General features: G+C 49.9%; 6 protein-coding genes across 6 annotated transcripts; 4 read left to right on the top strand and 2 right to left on the bottom strand.

The window, feature by feature from the left end:
- Positions 1-127: 127 nt before the first annotated feature.
- On the top strand, positions 128-2,068 carry BC939DRAFT_461475 (uncharacterized protein). Its single transcript, XM_051557024.1, has 6 exons — positions 128-246; positions 372-489; positions 746-925; positions 1,035-1,327; positions 1,428-1,576; positions 1,680-2,068. The coding sequence occupies exons 1-6, from the start codon at positions 174-176 to the stop codon at positions 2,007-2,009; spliced, it is 1,143 nt and encodes a 380-aa protein (XP_051408879.1). The 5' UTR covers positions 128-173; the 3' UTR covers positions 2,010-2,068.
- An 84-nt stretch (positions 2,069-2,152) lies between these two features.
- On the bottom strand, positions 2,153-3,465 carry BC939DRAFT_479989 (uncharacterized protein; the record flags this gene model as incomplete). The annotated part of the gene is made up of 4 exons (XM_051558896.1): positions 2,153-2,380; positions 2,492-2,727; positions 2,831-2,915; positions 3,007-3,465. 4 exons carry the CDS (start codon positions 3,463-3,465, stop codon positions 2,153-2,155), a joined length of 1,008 nt encoding a protein of 335 aa, XP_051408878.1.
- Positions 3,466-3,656: 191 nt separating this feature from the next.
- BC939DRAFT_414525 (ABC1 family-domain-containing protein) lies at positions 3,657-5,861 on the top strand. The gene is made up of 3 exons (XM_051552980.1): positions 3,657-4,244; positions 4,337-4,853; positions 4,940-5,861. Exons 1-3 carry the CDS (start codon positions 4,005-4,007, stop codon positions 5,779-5,781), a joined length of 1,599 nt encoding a protein of 532 aa, XP_051408877.1. The 5' UTR covers positions 3,657-4,004; the 3' UTR covers positions 5,782-5,861.
- A 243-nt stretch (positions 5,862-6,104) lies between these two features.
- Positions 6,105-8,327, top strand: BC939DRAFT_487731 (P-loop containing nucleoside triphosphate hydrolase protein; the record flags this gene model as incomplete). Its single annotated transcript, XM_051559362.1, has 2 exons — positions 6,105-6,714; positions 6,796-8,327. The coding sequence occupies 2 exons, from the start codon at positions 6,105-6,107 to the stop codon at positions 8,325-8,327; spliced, it is 2,142 nt and encodes a 713-aa protein (XP_051408876.1).
- A 762-nt stretch (positions 8,328-9,089) lies between these two features.
- On the bottom strand, positions 9,090-11,239 carry BC939DRAFT_400922 (uncharacterized protein; the record flags this gene model as incomplete). Its single annotated transcript, XM_051552572.1, has 2 exons — positions 9,090-10,623; positions 11,097-11,239. The coding sequence occupies 2 exons, from the start codon at positions 11,237-11,239 to the stop codon at positions 9,090-9,092; spliced, it is 1,677 nt and encodes a 558-aa protein (XP_051408875.1).
- A 4,226-nt stretch (positions 11,240-15,465) lies between these two features.
- BC939DRAFT_461467 (pyruvate kinase) lies at positions 15,466-18,019 on the top strand. The gene is made up of 5 exons (XM_051557023.1): positions 15,466-15,721; positions 15,825-15,892; positions 16,218-16,284; positions 16,471-17,165; positions 17,289-18,019. Exons 1-5 carry the CDS (start codon positions 15,619-15,621, stop codon positions 17,874-17,876), a joined length of 1,521 nt encoding a protein of 506 aa, XP_051408874.1. The 5' UTR covers positions 15,466-15,618; the 3' UTR covers positions 17,877-18,019.
- The last annotated feature ends 1,963 nt before the right edge of the window (positions 18,020-19,982 follow it).

Genomic DNA, 19,982 nt, shown 5'->3' with positions numbered 1-19,982 from the left:
GCATATGAAAAAGCAGCTGTATTTTTACCCCCAAAAAAAGTTGAGCACGTTCTTCACATAAAAAAGGTCTAGTCTTCACATAAAAAGGTCTAGATTTTTTATTTTTATCTTTTTTCCTACTCTTTCACGCCCATCATCAACCTTCTCATCGCCCCATCCACTTCTTCTGCATTATGTCTGTCTCCGCTGAAAAGAGAAAGCCCGTCCGCATCTGGGTCGACGGGTGCTTCGACCTCATGCACTTTGGTTAGTTTCACACGCTGCATGACCTGAGTGATGCAAGGAACACAACTTGACTAGACCTCTCATCATCTGACCCACGTTCTGGGAACTTCTTTTTCATATTTTCTTTGTCTTTCTACGCCACTAAGGGCACTTCAACGCCCTTCGTCAGGCCAAGGCCATGGGCGACTATTTGGTTGTTGGTGTCCACTCTGACGCGGAAATTGAGCACCACAAAGGACCCACTGTTATGAAGGAGGATGAGAGGTATGAGAACCTGGATCACATTACTATCGCCATCGGTCTGTTCAGCAGGCAATAGGAAGAGCTAATGTGTCTCAGACACCAGTCTGAAGTACTCTTGAGTCAATGGCGTTGACATTGGGATGAAGATCAGGCGTTTTTGCTTAAATTGCCCGTTGTACTCGTGGCAAGCACATCTCGCGGCCATGTGCTTTATTTCTCACGGGAGGATTTCAGAGCAAAATTTAAACCAATTTACTTTGTCCTTCCATTGCTTTAGATATGCCGCTGTTGCTGCTTGCAAGTGGGTCGATGAGGTCGTCCCCAATGCCCCCTACTTGACTTCGTTGGAGTGGATGGACAAGTACAATTGCGACTTTTGCGTCCACGGTGATGATATTACAACCATGGCCGACGGTACTGACTGCTACCAGGTTGTGAAAGATGCTGGTCGTTATAGGTAAATCGACAGCCTGATATTTTCAGTCTGAATTTAAAGAAGTTCTTCGCCTCCTCTGCAGCTGATCTACGTCTTTCTCATATCTGATTCTTTGTTGCTACTATACTAGGGAGTGCAAGCGTACCCAGGACATTTCCACAACTGAGCTCGTCGGACGCATGCTGCTCATGACCAAGGATCACCACAAGCGTCGCGGCTCCGTTTCTGCCTCTTCGATCTCGTCTGTCAACACTGCCGAGCTGGGCACCTTCTCGACTGGAGGATCCAAGTCCAAGCCCGACACCAAGATCTCTCACTTCCTGCCCACATCTCGCAAGATCGTTCAGTTCTCTGAGGGAAGAGAGCCCAAGGCTGGCGATAAGGTCGTTTATGTCGATGGAACCTTTGATCTTTTCCACACCGGTAATACATTAATCTGTTTTCGACAAGAAGCGGAGATCAAGTGATCGCATCCGTTGAGTGGGTTGGTTACTAACGAATATGTAATCCTTTCTTCTCCCAGGCCACATCGAATTCTTGAAGCGCGCCAAGCAGATGGGTGACTACCTCTTGGTCGGTATTCACGATGATCAGACCGTGAATGCGATCAAGGGAGTCAATTACCCTCTGATGAACCTTCACGAGCGCGTCCTGAGTGTCTTGGCTTGTCGCGTAAGTTTTAGTTAAAGAACTTGTCATTGCAAAATCTATGTTGATTCGCTGCCTTTCTTACAGCTGACTTTTATTCTGCACTATCTACTTCGAATCGATGTAGTATGTCGATGAGGTCGTTATTGGCGCTCCTTACAGTGTCAGTGATCAGGTCTTGGAGAAGGTCTACAAGGTCGACGTGGTCGTTCACGGAAACACCCCATCCTTGAACGACACCAACGGCGAAGATCCTTATAAGCTTGCCAAGGAGCGTGGCATCTATGCTGAGATCGATAATCCTCAGAACTCTGTCACTACCGAATCCATCATCGAGCGTATTATTACCCACCGCAAGTTGTTTGAGGAGCGCCAGCGCAGAAAGGAGCAGAAGGCCATTTTGGAAAGAGAGGCCGAGAAGGCTGAGAAGGCTGCTGCTGCTGCTTCGAACCAATAAATGTGGATGTACTTTTACCCGTCTATACTATCACCACTAACAATAAAGACAGATAGCCTCTCATTTTTATGTTTGCTTTGCATTTATTTCTCACTCGACAGACGTTTGATAGATGATATGTACTGTACACAGTCTTTGTTCGACTATGAGAAGGCTCCGCCCTTGCTTCTCGAGAACTTGGAACCCAAATCCAGGGCCTGCTTGACTAGCTCGTCTCGCTGGCGGTGATCGACGCGACGTCCTCCCAAGACGTCCTTTTCGCGATCAAAAGGTCGAGCTGAGGGGTTATCGTCTGAGTTCTTTTGCCATGATTTGGATTTGATATACTTGGATGCATGCACCTCGAATAGAGACTGAGATCTGTGCTCGGCCTATGTGAAGGTGAGGTCAATCAGTAAAAAGAACTCACGAGTATCAGCAAAGATTCAATGGGCATCAACTACGGTAGCACTTCTGCAGAAAGATGGTCTAGGATGACGTACGTTGTACTTTCGAATCTGCTCCTCGCGCTCAATATCGACTTGCGAGCGACGGACTGGCTCATCATCGTCATCACGATGCTTCGATTTCTTGTGTCGGCCCGAGTCTCCACCTTCATCTCTGGGTTCTCCTCGCAATCTTTTTTCACGGTCCGCTGGAGTCTCAGTCCACAGCGATGAGTCTTGGGGCTTCAATTCGCGCTTTTGAAACGTCCTTGCCGTTATCTTAAGCGGATCGTCTTTGAAAAGGAGAGTATAATGAGAAGGGCTCGCTATGAGTACATATGAAAATCGAATAGGGCATAGTAATGAAGATGTGCAGAAGACCAAGATAGGGCCTACCCCCAAAGAGTCTGGACTCTGGAGGCACCGTCATCCATTCTTCTCTTATTGGCTTGTTGTCCTTGGCTACAGCCTCTTTATCGTTCTAAGTTTTCAATTGAAGCAGAATATGGGTCAAAGGCCAATCAATGACTTTAAATCCGCGTCTAGTTCGCAGGAACGTTTGTACGATTTACCCCAGCCAGTTTTTTCCGCATCCTCTCTGCACGCTCTTCAAACTCCTGGATTTTGCTCTGTCTGGACATGGCCTCTCGATCCACGTTTGAGGGTAAGACTGGCCCAACAATTTCATCGTCGCTGTCGCTGTCGTCGCCATAACGATTAGATCCCGACGAAGCTGATGCAGAGGGCGGCAGAGTGGGTCCGAGGACCCGTTTGGAGATGTTGGGCTGTTGTGCCTTTTCTCTAGCCAACCGCCTGGCTTCAAGGAGTTCTGGCGGCAATGCGGGGGCAAAATCTTCGAAGCTGACAGGTTCATCCTGTGGAGGCGGTATGCTGGGTCCGATGCTGGGCCCGATGCTGGGTCCGATGTCGCCCTGATCCCCATCACTACTGTCGCTACTGTCGCTGTTGCCGTGGTCGCTTGAGGCACGCCTCTTCTGCAGATGAGGCGGTAGTTCTGGTCCGATACCCATGGTTGTGAGGTGAGAGGGTGCAATGAGCGGTGTGTGAGAATGGTTGTTTGGGTGACTGTGGGTGCGAATGTCTGTGCCCTGAACCGGTTTTCGAGTCGTTGACATCTGCCGAATAAGATTCAGCATGCTATTTCCTTTTTTGAAAAATGACGAAGGGAAGAACTTGATCCCTTCTTCTTCATCCTCCTTCACTCGACTCCACTCCATCACACCCCACTCTACCAAATGCTGTCGTTGACGAGGCCAGTGGTGTCCAAGGCCACAGATGCCTCGGCCACCCGGGCCCTCTTCTCCAGTCCATGGAAAGGCGGATCCTTGACAGCACCTAAGATGAATCGCTTACCTCGCTTGCTCCAGCACTCATTTCCTCATACCTCCTCGTCCAGGTTCATTTCAACGACTCATCCCACCTTTCGACCGGCTGCCTCCCCTCCTTCCGCTTCTTCTTCGCTCCCCCCTCAGCCTCACCCACTCGGCGCATCCCTTTGAAGGTGTCTGTCCCCCTTATCACTCTCGCCACAGGTGCTGTGCTGTATGGCATGAGCGATTCGTTCAAACACAGAGCCCTCGCCTTTCGGAGGGTTCTACTTGCAGCCGAAGCGGTCGTTGTGACCGGCTACGATTACAAGTTATCGCTTGGCCACGGAAATCGGGACTTGAAAGCCGACGATCCCGAGGATGAACTCGAGCGACGGAGACGCAAAAGCAGGCTGCACAAGAGGAGTGCTGAGCGAGTCATGGCCATGATGCGCGAAAACGGGGGGATCTACATCAAACTGGTATGCTCAGCACAAACAATGGCTATGCTTTGTTTTGCAACATGACCGGATAACAGCGATCTCATGCAATTATCACCCCTTTTTTCACGTAGGGCCAACACCTCGCCAGTTTAAAGTATCTGCTACCAGAGGAATGGACAAGGACCATGGAACCCCTTCAGGACCGCTGTGCACCTTCGTCCATCGAATCCATTCAGGCTCTCTTTCTTTTTGATCTCGGTCAGCCACTCTCTGAAGTCTTTTCGTCATTTGACCTTAACCCAATTGGCGTGGCCTCACTCGCCCAGGTCCACAGAGCGGTGCTCAAGGATGGCCGCGAGGTAGCTGTCAAGATCCAGCACCCGGCTTTAAATGAGTTCTCAGAGATCGACATGAAGACTATTGAAGCTCTCGCACGTTTCATCGCCTATGCTTTCCCAGAGTTCGAATTCCTTTGGCTGAGCGAAGAGATTCAGGACAACCTGCCAAAGGAACTCGACTTTCGATTCGAGGCCATTAATGCACAGCGCACAGCCTTTAATTTTGATCAGGCCCGTGCTCAGGGGAGTCCTTCAACTGTCAAGATTCCGGATGTGCTTTGGGCCCAGAAGCGCGTCTTGGTCATGGAGTGTAAGTTATAATTTTATGATGTTTTTAACATGTCAGTAACTCGTAAGAGATTAGTTGAGTCATCGTTATTAATCTTTTTTCTTTAGTCATGGATGGGTCCAGGATCGATAATGTCGAGTATTTGAAAGCGAACAACATCAAGGTCGCCGATGTTTCCAAGGAGATGGCCCGTACGTTCTCCCAAATGATCTACAAGGACGGTTTCCTGCACTGCGATCCTCATCCAGGCAACCTGATGATCCGTCCCAAGCCTGCAGGATCACCCTCCCATCGCAACTTTGAGATCATCTTGCTGGACCATGGGCTCTACCGCGAGCTCCCTCTGAACTTCCGTCTCGAATATGCACGACTTTGGACAGCCATTATGGCTTCGGATCAAGAAGAGATCAAGCGCAGAGCCTTGAACCTCGGCGGCATTGACGCATATGAGTTATTCGCCTGTATCTTGACCGGTCGCGATTGGGACGTGATCCAGGACGCGCAGTTGACGAAGAAGGTACGAAACAAGGCAGAGACGTCCAAGATTTCGAAGGGCGCTGGTAATTGGTTGGTCGAGATTGCGGATATTTTGGCCAAAGTACCACGCGATCTGTTGCTGTTGTTCAAGACTAATGATCTCCTTCGAGCTCTGGACGAGGATTTGGGCGCGGACGACGGAGCGCAGATGAGAACGTTTGCGGTTATGGGACAGTACTGTGCACAGATTATTTATGAGGTGGAGAAGAGTGACATTCGTAAAGATGTTGCTTTGAGTGGTAGCAGCAAGCCGATTGTATTGGTCAAGTCGTTTAGTGCTTGGTGTAAGGCGTACTGGCAGTTTATCTTCAAGACAATTTCTCTAGATGTGTTTGTTTGGTGGGTGGATCAGAGCCAGGCGAACACATTGGTTTACTGGTTTGTCTCCAAGCTTGGATTGTCCATTATCTAGATATCATATCAACTAGAGCATACAAAAAAAACAAAAATTAGACTACAATACCACTTTTTAGACACTTGTTCAGAAACGTCAGATTTTTTTTATTGACGCCAGATCCCCCCAGACGCGCAGGCGTGCCACGTTCAGAAATGTCAGATCCTAGTGATCCTAGTTATGATTGCAGACATCACATGTGGTCAATGTTTGTTTATTGAGGCAGTCACCAAAAAAAAAAAAAAAAAGATACGACACTTGTTCAACGCGCCCTCATTCTTCCCCTTACCTCTCATCCCGCACTCATGCCCGCCATCAAAGCAGAAGCACCCACTAACCACATGACACTCCGGTCTGCCGACCACTCCGAGGTCAAGGACAAGGTCAAGAAAGAAGAAAAGAAAGAGAAGAAAGAGAAGAAAGAAAAGAAGGAAAAGAAGGATAAAAAAGAAAAGAAGGACAAAAAGGAGAAGAAGGAGAAGAGGGAAAAGAAGTCTCGCAAGGCCGCCGATTCCTCGGAAGAATCTGACTCGGAGGACAGCAGTAACAAGAAGAGCAAGAAGGTCAAGGAGGAGAAGGAGACGGCGAAACCCTTAGCCAAGAAGGCCCGCCTTGAAGATCTGTCACCACCCCCAGCAGAGACTCCCCGCGATTCGACACCGGAGCCTGGTGCGGACAAGGAGGTACATGATGAGGTTCCAGAGAATTTGCGTCTGAGCTCGTACAGGATTTCGCCCTCCACGATTGCGGCATTGGCGGCTCGAGGAATCAATGCGTTGTTCCCTATTCAGGCGGAGACATTCGATCATATCTACAATGGAAACGATGTTCTTGGACGGGCTAGGACTGGAACTGGAAAGACCTTGGCGTTTGCGTTGCCCATGGTTGAGATCTTGCTCAAGGACAGAGCCCCCGCAGATCGTGGTCGTCCCCCTCGTGTTCTCGTCCTTGGTTAGTACAAATCAATGGATTTTCAATTGGGTAGTATGTATTGCGTGATATGCTAACCATATCAACTGTGTTGTATTATAGCTCCCACCCGCGATTTGGCCATCCAAGTATCGAACGAATTTACGAATGTTTCTCCCAGTCTCAAGTCCGTCTGTCTCTACGGTGGTACACCCATGCCAGAGCAGACGGCTCATCTCCGCAATGGCGTCGACGTCGTGATCGGCACACCTGGTCGTGTTCTCGACCACGTCAACCGCGGCAACCTTAAACTCGATAACCTGCGTTTTGTGTGCCTGGACGAGGCGGATCAGATGCTGGATATCGGATTCGCGGACGATATGGAACAAACCCTGCAGCATGTGCAGACCCAGAAGGAGGCCCGTGGCGCCAGCGCACCCAAACACCAGACGCTCCTCTTCTCTGCCACAGCTCCTGAATGGATCAAGCGCACGGTGCAGAAATATCTGGATCCAAAGTACATCAACGTGGACTTGGTCGGGAACTCGCGCGTGAAGACGAATGAGAATATTCGTCATTATGCGATCCCTTCAACATGGCAGTCGCGCAAGGATGTAATTGGTGATGTCGTTGCCGTCTATGGTGGAAACCGTGGGTTGACGGTTATCTTTGCGAACACAAAGGCGGAGGCAGACGAATTGGGATTGACACCCAAGTTGAAGGCGGACGCGAAGGTGCTGCATGGAGATATCCCTCAAGCGCAGCGTGAGTTGACTTTGCAGGGATTCCGTGAGGCTAAGGTCAAGTGCATCATCTGCACAGATGTGCTTGCGAGAGGAATCGATATCCCCATGGTCGATCTTGTCATTAACTGCCAACCCCCCAAGGATGTCGAAACCTATGTCCATCGCTCTGGTCGTACGGGTCGTGCGGGTCGCAAGGGTGTGTGCGTGACCTTCTACAAGGCCCAGGAGGAGTACATGATCCAGAACATTCAGCGTCGGGCAGGTATGGAGATGGTCAAGGCCGGACCTCCACAGCCGGAGGATATCATTGCGGCGACGGCTCAGGATGCGGCGGATATTGTGTCGAAGGTCGTGAAGAATGTCATCCCTATGTTCAAGCCTATTGCCGAATCGATGATCGCTGAGAATTTCGATGGAAACGCCACAGATGCGCTTGCGGCCGCCTTGGCTCAGATCTCGGGATACGGTGCCGGTGTTCGTGCGCGCTCACTCATGTCTGCGGCCGAGGGCTTCACGACCATGGTCTTCCGTCTGACGCACGAAATCCAGCACCCAGGATATGTTCGCAATATTCTGACCCGCAACTTCCCCAAGCTGAGCTACGAGGATGTCAAGGGCATGCGCATGACCAAGGACATGATGGGCGTCGTCTTTGATGTGGTCTCGGACAAGGTGGAGGTGGATGAGAACAATACCATCTTCTTGGGAGGGAACAAATGGACGGATCTGGACAACATCTCGCTCGAGGTCGCCAAGACTCTACCAGAACTTGAGCAGCGTATGGACGATCGTCGCAGCGGCGGTGGTGGCGGCGGTGGACGTGGTGGATTTGGAGGTCGTGGTGGGTTCCGTGGTGGACGTGGGGGTGGCGGTGGTGGGTTCCGTGGTGGTCGTGGGGGACGTCGCTAAAAAAAAAAGAAGTTTGCACTCTCATTATGTTTCCCTGTACTATATCTTTATATCTATTCATCATTTTCATTTTCCTCTTCCATTAATGAGATGCCCTTTCTGTCGAATGAATCGACTTCCTCAATTGATTTAGCACAAACTTTGGTTCCTGGATTTATTCCTCAGCCCAGTCTTTATGGCGGAAGTTGGATGACTTCAGTGCGAAATTAAAAAACTATGCCTGCTTTCTCAAACTCCACTCTCATCATATAAAATTGCTCATTCGAGATCAAAATCTGGTATGAAGCATTTAATCTGGGGTACCAACCCCTGATGGCCTTAGAATATGTGCCCGTTTCTGGTCAAAAGTTGACCCCTTGATTCATTTTTTGACACGAAATCTCGTGTGTCAATTCTGACCAGAGCTTTTAACCAGGAGTTTGACACAGTCTCAGGTTAATTTTGAGGGGAGGGATCTGATCGATTCTCCAGCTCAGTGATGACTTAGAACTTGGGCTATCAGATTTAATCTGGATGAGTTTTTAAATGAAAAGGCACAACACGAAGAACTAGGCAACATGGGTGAGAATGTAATAGTCATATCATTGCCCAGCTATGAGTTGTGGGGATTAAAAAATCATTTTTTTGAGTGTTATTATTATTATCACCATGGCATCAAGATATAAAAACCGTAATTGTGAATATGGAGAGAACCCTCTCCTGACGTCCTTGAGAACCCCTCCGCACACTCCTTTCACCCCCCTCTCTGAATGATCATGACGATCATCCAATCCATTGACAGACGGCCGTCACCGTCTGTCCGAGCACCAATGCCTCCGCACGGACTTCAGTTTCTCCGAAATGCATCTTGACCTCGACCAGGACCTCGGCTCCAGGCATCATGCCCGGGATGTCTGGCATTGGGATCTGGAAGTCGCCCAATTTCTTGACCGAGGGCTCGTCCACATAGCGGGGCTCGTTCTCCGAGTCAGACACGTACAGTGGGCAGTCCAGTGGGCGTGGGTAGCACCAGGTCATGTACTTTTTCGTCACACACTCGCCCAGCGCTACAGACTGACCAGGAGTAATATAGACCGAAAACCTGTCCTTACAACGAACTGTGCCATCGCGCGAGAGCGTCTTCTTCTCCTCGGGATCGACACCCGGAATAAAGTCCATGGCCGAGTCGACTCCGTACCAACGACGCGCGACACGGGAGATAATCGAACCCTGGTGAAGACCATAGGTGACCGCACCACGCACGACCGCCAACTCTGCACGAGGAGGCACACGCACCTGTCGTCCTGATGTCGCAAACTTGGCCGTGACCCTATCAAACAAGTACCGCGACGAACCGAATCCACCCACCAAGAAAATAGCCTCACAATGCGTCTGCTGAAGCTGGTACTCGATCAGGTCCAGTACATCCTTCACCACAGGGTCGAACACGCGCTCGTGCAGTTCCGAGACCATCAACTTCAACATCCCGTCCTCCAACCCAATATCGATATCATTTGCGTCAGGCAAGTTTGGGATATTGGGAACCTGCAGGTACATTTCTGGGTCCGTTCCTGGGAAGATTGGCTTTGTCTGGTTCACAAACGTGTCCATGATCGTGCCCCATCCCATGGGTGTCAATGGGTATTTCCGGAACTTCTCTCTCAGCAGCTTCTCCATGTTTGCGTCCAAGAAGGCCGATCCACAGGAGGCTCCATGACCCCTCGTGACTTCTCGCAGACTCCGGATGCCCGTCTCCGGGTTCACATCAACGACCTCAAAGACGATCAAATCAACCGTTCCACCACCGGCATCACAGATCAAGAATCGGTCGTGCTTCTGCAGGTTGAATTGATCTCCCTTCGACTGACAGTACATGGCCGCGGCCTCAGGCTCGGACACAATGATCAATCGATGCGCAGGATCGTCCTCCCTGATCATTCCCGCCCGGACAGCCGCCAGACGCATCACATGCTTCGCACGATCGGACCACATGGCGGGGACTGTCAGACAGTACTGGATATGGGACTGATCATAGGTCGATCCAAAGTTCTTCATCGCCTCCTTGACGACGTGCGCATGGAATTTGCACAGATAATCCGAGATCGCGTCCAGTGGTTTGATTCCCAGAGGCAAAGGTTCGATATTCTCCTGCTGATCATCCAATTGTAGCTTGAACTTACTGAGCAGCAGATGCTTCTTTGCGTTCGGGGTCATCATTACCGCTCGCGCTGGGTATCCCCAGTCCAGGAAATCGGGCGAGTCCAGTTTGTACAAGCTGATGGTCGGTACTTTCGGGTACTGATATGCCTGCTTAGGCCTATATAGAATTGCAATTGAATAGTGTTATAGTGTTAATACTTCCTTCGTCATCGGTTGCACATACACTCTCAGACAATCCATTTGATTTCTTCGTATGCCCGCCCCCAATTTCGTTTGTACTCCCCCCAAGAAGGAGAAGGAGACATGAAATGGGTGCTGAATGTTATTAAAAAGCTCATTTATTTGTTGTTAAACCCATGCTGGCCGTTCATCTTGAGGCGGCGGCGCTTTTTCCATGATTTCCTTTTGATCCTGCCCATCAATGCTTCCTGCGCAAAACAGCCCGCTCCAAAACCAAAAGGGATGGACCATCATGAAACCATTCATTCCAATTGTCGCGATTAACATGTCCCTGTCCCTGAACCTGATGGATATTGGTATCATAATCGCGCACATTGTTTCCTGTATAATCCTGTAGTCCTACTCGTTTTTTTGTGGCATAGGATGTAATAGAGGAAGGATCTTGCTTACCAGGTAATGATCTCTTGAATTTCTGGGTCCTTTCTGAACGCAAAGGCGCATCCTGTGAACGTCGTTCCGAAATCGATCGCCATGACAATCGGATAGTCCTCCTTAGGGTCTCCCGTCAACCTGCTACCATTCGGTCGAGCCATTCCTGGCTGCTCCTCCTGTTGATGAAGTTGCTGCTGATGCGAAGGAGAAGCGGTCATGTAGCTAGGATTATAGGGCTGACCCTGGAATGGGGCTGATGAGGGTGGTGGGATAGGCTGTTGGCGCAGTGATTGATACATGGGATTGGACGAAGGCGGGGGCATAATACCGCCTTGCTGGTGCTGCTGCAGATGCGAGTGTGGTTGAGGCATGGATGGGTAAGCTGGTTGCTGCTGTTGTGATTGTTGGTTGTATCCATAGCCCGAGGAAGACGATGGTGGGCCACTGACGGGCGGGTATCCTCCAGCTCCCGAGAGCGGCGGGTATCCGCCGCCGTATCCTCCAGAGGTGCCATTAGTGCCGTTCTGGTGAGATCCTGGTGTTGGTGCTGCTGGTGTTCCTGCTGCTGGTGGTTGAGGAGGGCCTTGTTGCGACAGGGAGGTGAAGACCATGGCAGTAGGGGCGGGCTGAGAGGAGGCAAGCGAGGGCGAGGGTTGTGCCTGACCATTGACGGGGCGGGCGGACTGTTGGTGCTGGGGCTGGGCAGGTGCGAGCGCGGTGGGAGAGCCACCGTTGGGCCTCTTGTCCTTTGAAGATTTACCCCCGAAGAACTTTTTCATGGCTGCAATGGGGTGATTTGATGAAGAGGAAGAGAGGAAGGAGAGAAGGAGATGCAGGAACCGAAACGGAGACTTGCCAGGGGAAATGGAAGCGGGGGAAGAAGTGGAGGCAGTGGCGGGCTGACTGGCTGCTTTGTGCGAAAAATAAATAAAATAAGATAATAGACTAGTATGTAGTGCAAGATGGAAGGGTGGGACGGGAGTATATGAAAAAGAGAAAAGCGAGAAGAGAGCGTGCGAGTGGCGAAATGAGGGAGGAGGAGGGGAAGAGAGAGCACGTTCTCTCGCTGAGGACAGATTGAGTAGAGGGCGGGAGTAATGACAAAGAGATGAAATGTTCAATCCAGCGGAGGAAAAAGAGGGGAGGAGGATGAGATGATGAGGATGAGTTGATGAGGAAAGAGAGTGTGAAAGTGTGTGTGTGAGAGTGTGGGGACAACGTGGTGGCAGAGCAGAGCAGAAAGTAGAGCAGAAAGTAGAGCAGGAAGTAGAGCAGACTGGTGCCCTCGGTCGGCTCTCACTTTTTGCCTGTCGTTTCGAGAAGCGGACATACAGAAACTTGTTTCTTGGGTACTTTGCAGCAGTTACAGCCCAGTAAGAAGCAGAGAGAGAATAGTCATTTATTTCTACCATGGAAAGCAGCTTCATGGAAATGTACAAACTCTTCTCTTGTGCGCTGCTGAAAAGACTCGACAGAGCACAGCAGTATCCGCCTTCCAATGAATAGTATTACTTTACTCTGCGACAGTATCTTACCCCAAACGAAGACTGTGATGTCCCTGCAAGAATAGACTGATGCATCTCATGTTGCAGCGGACATTTGGAGTGAACTTTTCATGTTGCAACAGCGCCAGTGCTTGCTTACGCCGCCAATGAACACTGGCCATATCCTCCTCTTAAGGACATATCCGCAACAATAAACTAGCTGTAATCAGTCGGCACTTAGACTGTTCATGAGTGCTATGTGTGCGCTCGCTCTTTCTTGCCAAGCGAACGGGACTGGAAAGAAGACGGTGGGGAGAGAACCCGAATTTTTTAAGTTTGAGCAGCTTGGGTGCGATCGTACTAGTTGATTGCAGGCTCATTAAGGCTCCTAGGCTACGCGTCGCGTCGTTGTGTTCTTTACAGCATTGGACCAGACGAGCTGTCAGCACCGTCTTATCAATACATCCTACGCGTTCATGTTTCAGACGCGTGTTGAGGACGTCTGCCAAATTGGCTGTTCCCATTGGCTAACAATTTTTTGCAGATCCATCCATCCATCCTTTCCTATTCTCTCAATTGGATCTTCGGCGCAGGATAAGGGTTCCTGTAGATCTAATACCCTTACTCGAAACGAGACCACAGTCCTTGTTTCAAGATTGCGGTCATTAGTGCTCCTTGTGGATTTGCTAGACACACCTTTACCTTTGATCTGTTTCTGTTCGCAATAAGACTGCTGAGGCTGCCATTGAGAATCTAGCATTGCAGCCGCTACAATCCTTTGCAGGCGTTTTTGAGGATAAATGCTTTTACCGCTGCACTGTTGTGCGCACAGACATGACCTCCTTCATGAACGCGCCGCAGCGAATACAGCACTGCGGCCTTCGAACATTTCATCTATTCAGTTTGATTTGCATAATTCTGTGGCGCTATGCTCCATTCTGTTTATTGCCTATTTGTGCTTTGTGGTACCATTCGCGTCAATCCTTCCAGGATTCTGAGCAATGGCTAACTGTTTATCCATGTTTTCATAGATATGATGGTTCTCCAAGTAAGTTCTAACAGTACGCAGCACAAAACTCCAAATAACTCTTCACTCTCACCCATCGCAATAAGCAATACGATTAAAGAATGACTCAAACATCCACGACAGAGCCCGCTGTCTTTGAGGGCGTTAAGCCCCCCACTCTCGTTACTAGCAACGGCGACGTCGTCTTAAGTGTCTTCGCCACATGTGTTCTCAGATATGCCACCAGACTTTTCAATGGCACACGCGTCTGCCTCAGGGTCGGTCAAATCACTTACATTGCCCCATAGTCCGACCTCGAGACCATCCTATCAATCCTGGAACCATACTGTAGGATTATATTGCTATTGGTAATGTACAGAATCTGCAGGATATTTGGTTGAACGGTCCTTGGGGCGGAGGGATGCTGATCTCAGCCGAAAATGTCATGGGTATCTCGCCCAGTGCCCTTGCCAAGTTTGATTCGACCCAATTGACGTCCTTGGGGAACTATGCAATCGTATATGGAGGGATCCTTGTGGCGGATTTCTGGACGAGTCAGACAGTGGCTATCATGAACTCGACGAGTCCCAATCGTTCTTTCATAAAGTGGTTGAGCCATCTGACGTGCTGCTCACCAACATTGGCCTGCGAGTTACGGTTAGAAAGTCCTGCTGATGCCACATGCCAATCGCCGGTGTCTAGTAACCTGCTCGAGATATAAATGATCTGAATAGTGAAGGCGCTGATCTTACTTATTAGCCCTTTAAGGATGGGGATTGAGGTAGGACGCAGATGAAAGTTCATCAGAAGAGGCGCAGCCTCATTATCCTTTTCATCGCTTCTTTCATCAGGCCAAGCATGTTCAGATATTTGAGACGAAGAGGTTAGAGAGCAGCGTTAGGGAGGGAAATTAGCGCGCCATTTACTCGGCAAGGTCGCACACGATCAAGAGTACCTAGAATCACCTCTGAAGATGATCAGGGCTGGAATGGTGGTCCATCTAAAGATACAGGCTGGCGATCCAAGTTCCCGCCCCGATTGACATACGGGCTATCGCGCTTGACACTATAAGCAGCTCACCGAAGGTGTGATGCTTCTGCGCAACCTTGCAGCCGCGGAGGCCATGGTGGAGTAACTTGCTTACAATCTGAGAATCTGAGACTGTGCGATGAAGATGAGGATAAAGAGGAAGAGGAGGAGGAGCAGGAGTAGTCTCCCAGCAGAGGCTGAATCAACTTATAACGCGATCATCGCCATCCAACCAAAATAAACACAGGGAAAGAGCGCAGGGACAGACGCAAACAGCACCTGCGGATAGATAAGAAAGAGGCCATGTCGTTCTCTGGGCAGATCAATCGTCGAAATGTTACTGTCCAGTTGCCACAAAGATTGAAGATTGGACAAGCGATCGCAAGCGATAGCAAAAAAGACAACCTAAACCATAACTCTGTGGAGCGATAACGAAACGAAGAGCGCGGACTGTCTTTACCCTCACCGATCCCTGAGGCTAATTGAGGGCTCCTCAGGGCATCTGGAGGCATCTGGAGGCATCTGGAGGCATCGAGTGGACCCCACTCTCTTTTTTTTTTTGTTCGTTATCGTCAAAGGCATATCTCTTTCTATTGTCGCCCCAGGGTAGCCAGTGCCGCCGCCAGTGCAAGAATCTGCTACATACCAGCATAGTGTGTGTCTATCTGCCTCCCAAGGACTGACATTGTCCGAGGGATGCAGGAGTGACCTTCTCTTGGGGTGTCCGCTATGGCTGACCAGCAATGAGGCGGTGGGATCTGTTTATGAAATGCGCTGCATGGTTGTGTGGCGCTGGCACGTCAATCAAAAAGTGTATCCGATAGTGGACATGATAAGACTGCAGCAAATAAAAATGGTGTTTGTTCCTTGCCCTTTCCCCTTCCTCATTCCTCTCTTTCGTTCGCTCATTCATTCATCAACCCCATCACTTCCTAGCTCCTCTGACAATCTCCGTCTGTCCAACTACACCAGCCTCGAGTCCTCAGTCGCCCCCCCGAGATAGAATATTTTAATCGACAACATGTTCAACGACTCAATCAAGACCAACCTCGAGTGGACCTCGTCCCTCGATATCGACTTCCAGCCCAAAAACACGCGCAAGACCTCCATCATCTGCACCATCGGTACCGTATCCACGGAGCATTAGCAAAGAAATTGCCTTGAGAAATGGACCCCATACTGACATTTTGTAATCTGTGCTAAATGACGATATATCGCTCCATCTAGGCCCCAAGACCAACAACGTGGAGATGCTGTCCAAATTGCGTGATGCCGGTATGAACATTGTCCGCATGGTGAGTATTCTGCCGTGTAATCGGATGCTCTACGGAGATGAATGGTGACGCGAGTTCCATGTGTATGTGGTGGAGCGTGGGAAGGAGAGACGATTTTATTTTTGAGATTGATTGCCATGTTTCTGGCGTGCATGAACTGTGGACAATGCACCTATCCCCCATTTATGTTTCACTCGCGTCAATGAGGCTGAAGGAGGACATTCCGGCTTCGGACTTCCTCTGAAAGGGCACGATCTGGCGCGTTACGCTAAATCAAAGTTTGAATGTCATTGAGTCGCGACCTTGAGCTGACCCCCGAGAGCACCTCCTATTGTCCGTTTGTTAGAACTTCAGCCATGGTTCATATGAGTACCACCAGTCTGTCATCGACAATACCCGCCAGAGTGTTCTTGGTAAGTATCAATTTTGCCTCATTACTATTATTCCGCGCTCATTTTGCCCGCGTCCGCCAGCCCTGCCGATCATTCTACGAGCACTTTCTTTCACCCCAAATGCGGCCGTCTGACAATGTCCGCGTCTTGTTACGGTTATTTCCGCCATTAATCCTCCCGTTTATGATTCTGCATGAACCATCGTAGAGCACCCTGGTCGCCCCGTCGGAATCGCCCTTGATACCAAGGGTCCCGAGATCCGCACTGGCTTAATGAAGGACGATGTCGAGGTCCCTATCTCCGCCGGTCACGAAATGATTTTCTCCACAGACGACCAGTATGCAGAGACCTGCACAGGCGAGGTCATGTATATCGACTACAAGAACCTGACCAAGGTCATTGTTCCAGGCAAGGTCATTTATATCGACGATGGTGTTCTCTCCTTCAAGGTCCTCGCAGTCGAAGATGATCACGTCAAGGTCCAGGCTTTGAATAACGGCAAGCTCTGCTCCAGAAAGGGTGTTAACCTGCCCAAGACTGAGGTCGATCTCCCTGCACTTTCTGAGAAGGACAAGAAGGATCTTGAGTTTGGTGTCAAAAACGATGTAGACATTATCTTTGCCTCATTTATCCGTCGCGCGGACGATGTCCGTGAGATTCGCAAGGTCCTTGGCGAGGAGGGCAAGCACATCAAGATTGTCAGCAAGATCGAGAACCATCAGGGTGTCATGAACTTTGATGAGATCCTCGAGGTCACTGACGGTGTTATGGTCGCCCGTGGTGATCTTGGTATTGAGATCCCTTGCGAGCAGGTCTTCCTCGCCCAAAAAATGATGGTCTCCAAGTGCAACCTCGCTGGCAAGCCCGTTATTTGTGCCACACAGATGTTGGAGTCGATGACAGTAAGTGATATCATTCGAGCAAGGACATCCTTCACTCTGCCGATCTATACATGTGGGAATATAAGCTAATGGCATCGAATTTCTTATTAACGTGTTATCTTCTATTCGTCTGGACACTATAAGTACAACCCTCGTCCTACTCGTGCTGAGGTCTCGGACGTTGCCAATGCTGTTCTGGATGGAGTTGATTGTGTGATGTTGTCCGGAGAGACTGCCAAGGGTTCGTACCCTCTGGAGGCCGTCCGTACCATGGCTGAGACCTGTGTCCTGGCCGAGTCCGCTATCTGTTACCCACCACTGTTCAACGAGCTCCGCATGCTCCAGAAACGCCCTACCGAGACTACCGAGACCGTGGCCTCGTCGGCAGTGTCTGCTGCACACGAGCAGAACGCAGGCGCGATTGTTGTTCTCTCCACATCCGGTGACACTGCCCGTCTGGTCTCGAAGTACCGTCCTCAAGCCAACGTTGTCATTGTCACCCGCAAGGAGTCGACTGCTCGTGCGATTCACCTCTCTCGCGGCTGCTACCCATTCTTCTACACCGAGCCTAAGAATGAAGACTGGCAAGAGGACGTCGACGCCAGATTGCGCTGGGGAATGGACCAGGCTATCAGTCATGGCTTGCTTAAGTCTGGTCAATCTGTGATTGTGATCCAGGGCTTCCGTTCTGGATACGGCAACACCAACACGATGCGCATTGTCTTTGCTTAAGGAACATATTGCCGCGCCGAGTTCATTTAGACCGAATGAAACGTCTTGCTTGTACAAATAAAGATCTCACGAATGTTGAGAAGAATGTAACCTGGAACGAGTAGAAGCAGCCAGGTGTCTAACAATACCCTTGGACTCGGAATACGCATAATGAACAACGAATGTTTAAGGTCATGCCTCTGAAGGATACATATATTGCTCCATTGCACTTCATTATTCGTCTTCATTTGCGCCTGTCGAACTCGATGAATTTAGGCCGAATCTCCATCGACAGAAAAGTCAAGGCCACAGCGGATGGGTCAACGGCTAGGACAATCAAAACCATCTTCTCTGATTTGGCAGACAATACCTTGATGCGCTCTGAGGATCTGCTTGGAAGAATCTTTGAGGATATCTGGGTCTCGATATCAGTGCCGGACATTACGACGAGAACGACAATTACAATTACATCCCGCATTGTGGCGACGGTGATCATGTGCTTTGACCGCTGCCAGAAGAAGCTATGGGCTGCGCACCATATGCCAAACTCGAGTTTAGAGATCAAATGATATGGGATCAGCAAGGCGACCGCGTCGAGAATGGGGCCATGAACGGGGCGGAGCCTAAGTCCGAGAGCAACTTGGTCCATTGTGTGCTTTTTTGGTGGGATACGAATAAAGACGCGTTTTGAAAACTTAAATGGGGGGGGGGGGGGGTTTTTTTTTTTTTTGTTTTGATGCATCCTCCTCCGCCTATAGCCATTACCTCTTCGCTTTTGCTCAGGCCACCGTATGAATGCCCCATTTTCTCCCCTCCGAATCGCCCTCACATCATGAACTTACAGGACTTGCTAATGAATCCCGAGTCATGGGATGTTGATGCAGTAGAGCGATGGTTCAAGGCAACATTCAACCTACCAGAGGAGACCCTCGTGCTACTGAAAGGTACGCCTGTGCAAAGCTTAGGCATATTTTTCAGTCATGCATTGTATACTAACTGAACCTTGGTACGCTCTGTAGAAAATGATGTCGATGGGTCAATCTTGGTCAACGATATCGACCACCGGGCCCTCAAGGACGAGTTCGGTCTCAAGTCCTTTGGTGTGCGTTGTAATATCCTGAAGGAAATCGCCAAATTACGAGGTAAGCATTAGTGTTTAGTCGCCTTTTCTCCGGCTTTTCGTCCAGACGGCTTTGATAAGACATAGGACTGACATTACTTTATCTGAATTCATAGCGACCTGCATCAAAGAGGAGATCAAAAGTGAGCAAGAACGTATGGACTCACTGCTGCCGCCAGGAGTTTCGAACTTGAATGGTCTGGATCTTCAAGAAGCAACCTTTACTCGGGATCAGTCAAAGGAGACTACCACCAACGATCGCACATTTATCTTCGCGGAGCACACACAGGAGATTCCGCTGCTGGCGCAACCATTAGAAGTCTGGCGAGACGACATTGTCGACAGCAAAATGCACCATAGCTCAAGGCGGATCAAAAGGTCACAGACGCCGGAGGCTATATCTCTCGACGAATCTGACGGTGAAGACGACAAGGATGAAGAGGATGAAGAGCAAGAGGATGAGGAGGGCGACAGCGATCTGGAGGATATTTATTTGGAATACATCGACCACCATAGCGACTCTGACCTTCCGCTGGCGGTAAGGCTCGAGACGAGCAGGAAGTCAGATACTAAAGCGAAATCAGCCGTTCCTGGACAACACAGTTTTGTTGAGACGCCTACCTCTCAATTCGCGTCTTCTTCACTTACCACAGGAGTGCAGAAAGCCGCCACTGCCGTTTCATCTACATTGTCCTCAGTGCATACAAAGAGAATTGTACCCACGGCCATATCGACAGGAATTCCACAGCGAGCCATAGGCCAGAAACCAACGTTCGCCTCTAATTCATCCTCACCTGCTCTGGCAACTAATGCATCACCCAAATTCCAAAGGATCACACCCACGTTTGTATCGCCATTTCCCACTCCCCAGGACCTTGAGCCCGCGATCCATCCAAGCCCTGGTTTACGATCCCAAAGCATGAACGACACCATCTCAAGTAACGACCACATCCCCAACAGCAGCAGCAGTCCCAAGTCCACTAGAGTCTTTAAGAGTAGGCCCTCAA

This window comes from Gamsiella multidivaricata (genome assembly GCF_025024155.1).
Source record: "Gamsiella multidivaricata strain RSA 2152 chromosome Unknown BC939scaffold_67, whole genome shotgun sequence".
In the NCBI taxonomy this organism is placed as follows: domain Eukaryota; kingdom Fungi; phylum Mortierellomycota; class Mortierellomycetes; order Mortierellales; family Mortierellaceae; genus Gamsiella; species Gamsiella multidivaricata.
Note: the sequence above shows the minus strand (reverse complement) of the source record. Positions and strands in the feature narration are given on the sequence as shown.

What these genes read in the sequence shown, in the direction of transcription:
- BC939DRAFT_461475 (XM_051557024.1), top strand. Translation starts at nt 174, where the DNA reads ATGTCTGTCTCCGCTGAAAAGAGAAAGCCCGTCCGCATCTGGGTCGAC. An exon ending in AAAGATGCTGGTCGTTATAG is followed by an intron (nt 926 to 1,034) that starts GTAAATCGACAG and finishes CTACTATACTAG; the next exon opens with GGAGTGCAAGCGTACCCAGG. An exon ending in TGAGTGTCTTGGCTTGTCGC is followed by an intron (nt 1,577 to 1,679) that starts GTAAGTTTTAGT and finishes GAATCGATGTAG; the next exon opens with TATGTCGATGAGGTCGTTAT.
- BC939DRAFT_414525 (XM_051552980.1), top strand. Translation starts at nt 4,005, where the DNA reads ATGAGCGATTCGTTCAAACACAGAGCCCTCGCCTTTCGGAGGGTTCTA. An exon ending in GGGGGATCTACATCAAACTG is followed by an intron (nt 4,245 to 4,336) that starts GTATGCTCAGCA and finishes TTTTTCACGTAG; the next exon opens with GGCCAACACCTCGCCAGTTT. An exon ending in GCGCGTCTTGGTCATGGAGT is followed by an intron (nt 4,854 to 4,939) that starts GTAAGTTATAAT and finishes TTTTTTCTTTAG; the next exon opens with TCATGGATGGGTCCAGGATC.
- BC939DRAFT_461467 (XM_051557023.1), top strand. Translation starts at nt 15,619, where the DNA reads ATGTTCAACGACTCAATCAAGACCAACCTCGAGTGGACCTCGTCCCTC. An exon ending in CTCCATCATCTGCACCATCG is followed by an intron (nt 15,722 to 15,824) that starts GTACCGTATCCA and finishes CGCTCCATCTAG; the next exon opens with GCCCCAAGACCAACAACGTG. An exon ending in GTATGAACATTGTCCGCATG is followed by an intron (nt 15,893 to 16,217) that starts GTGAGTATTCTG and finishes TCCGTTTGTTAG; the next exon opens with AACTTCAGCCATGGTTCATA.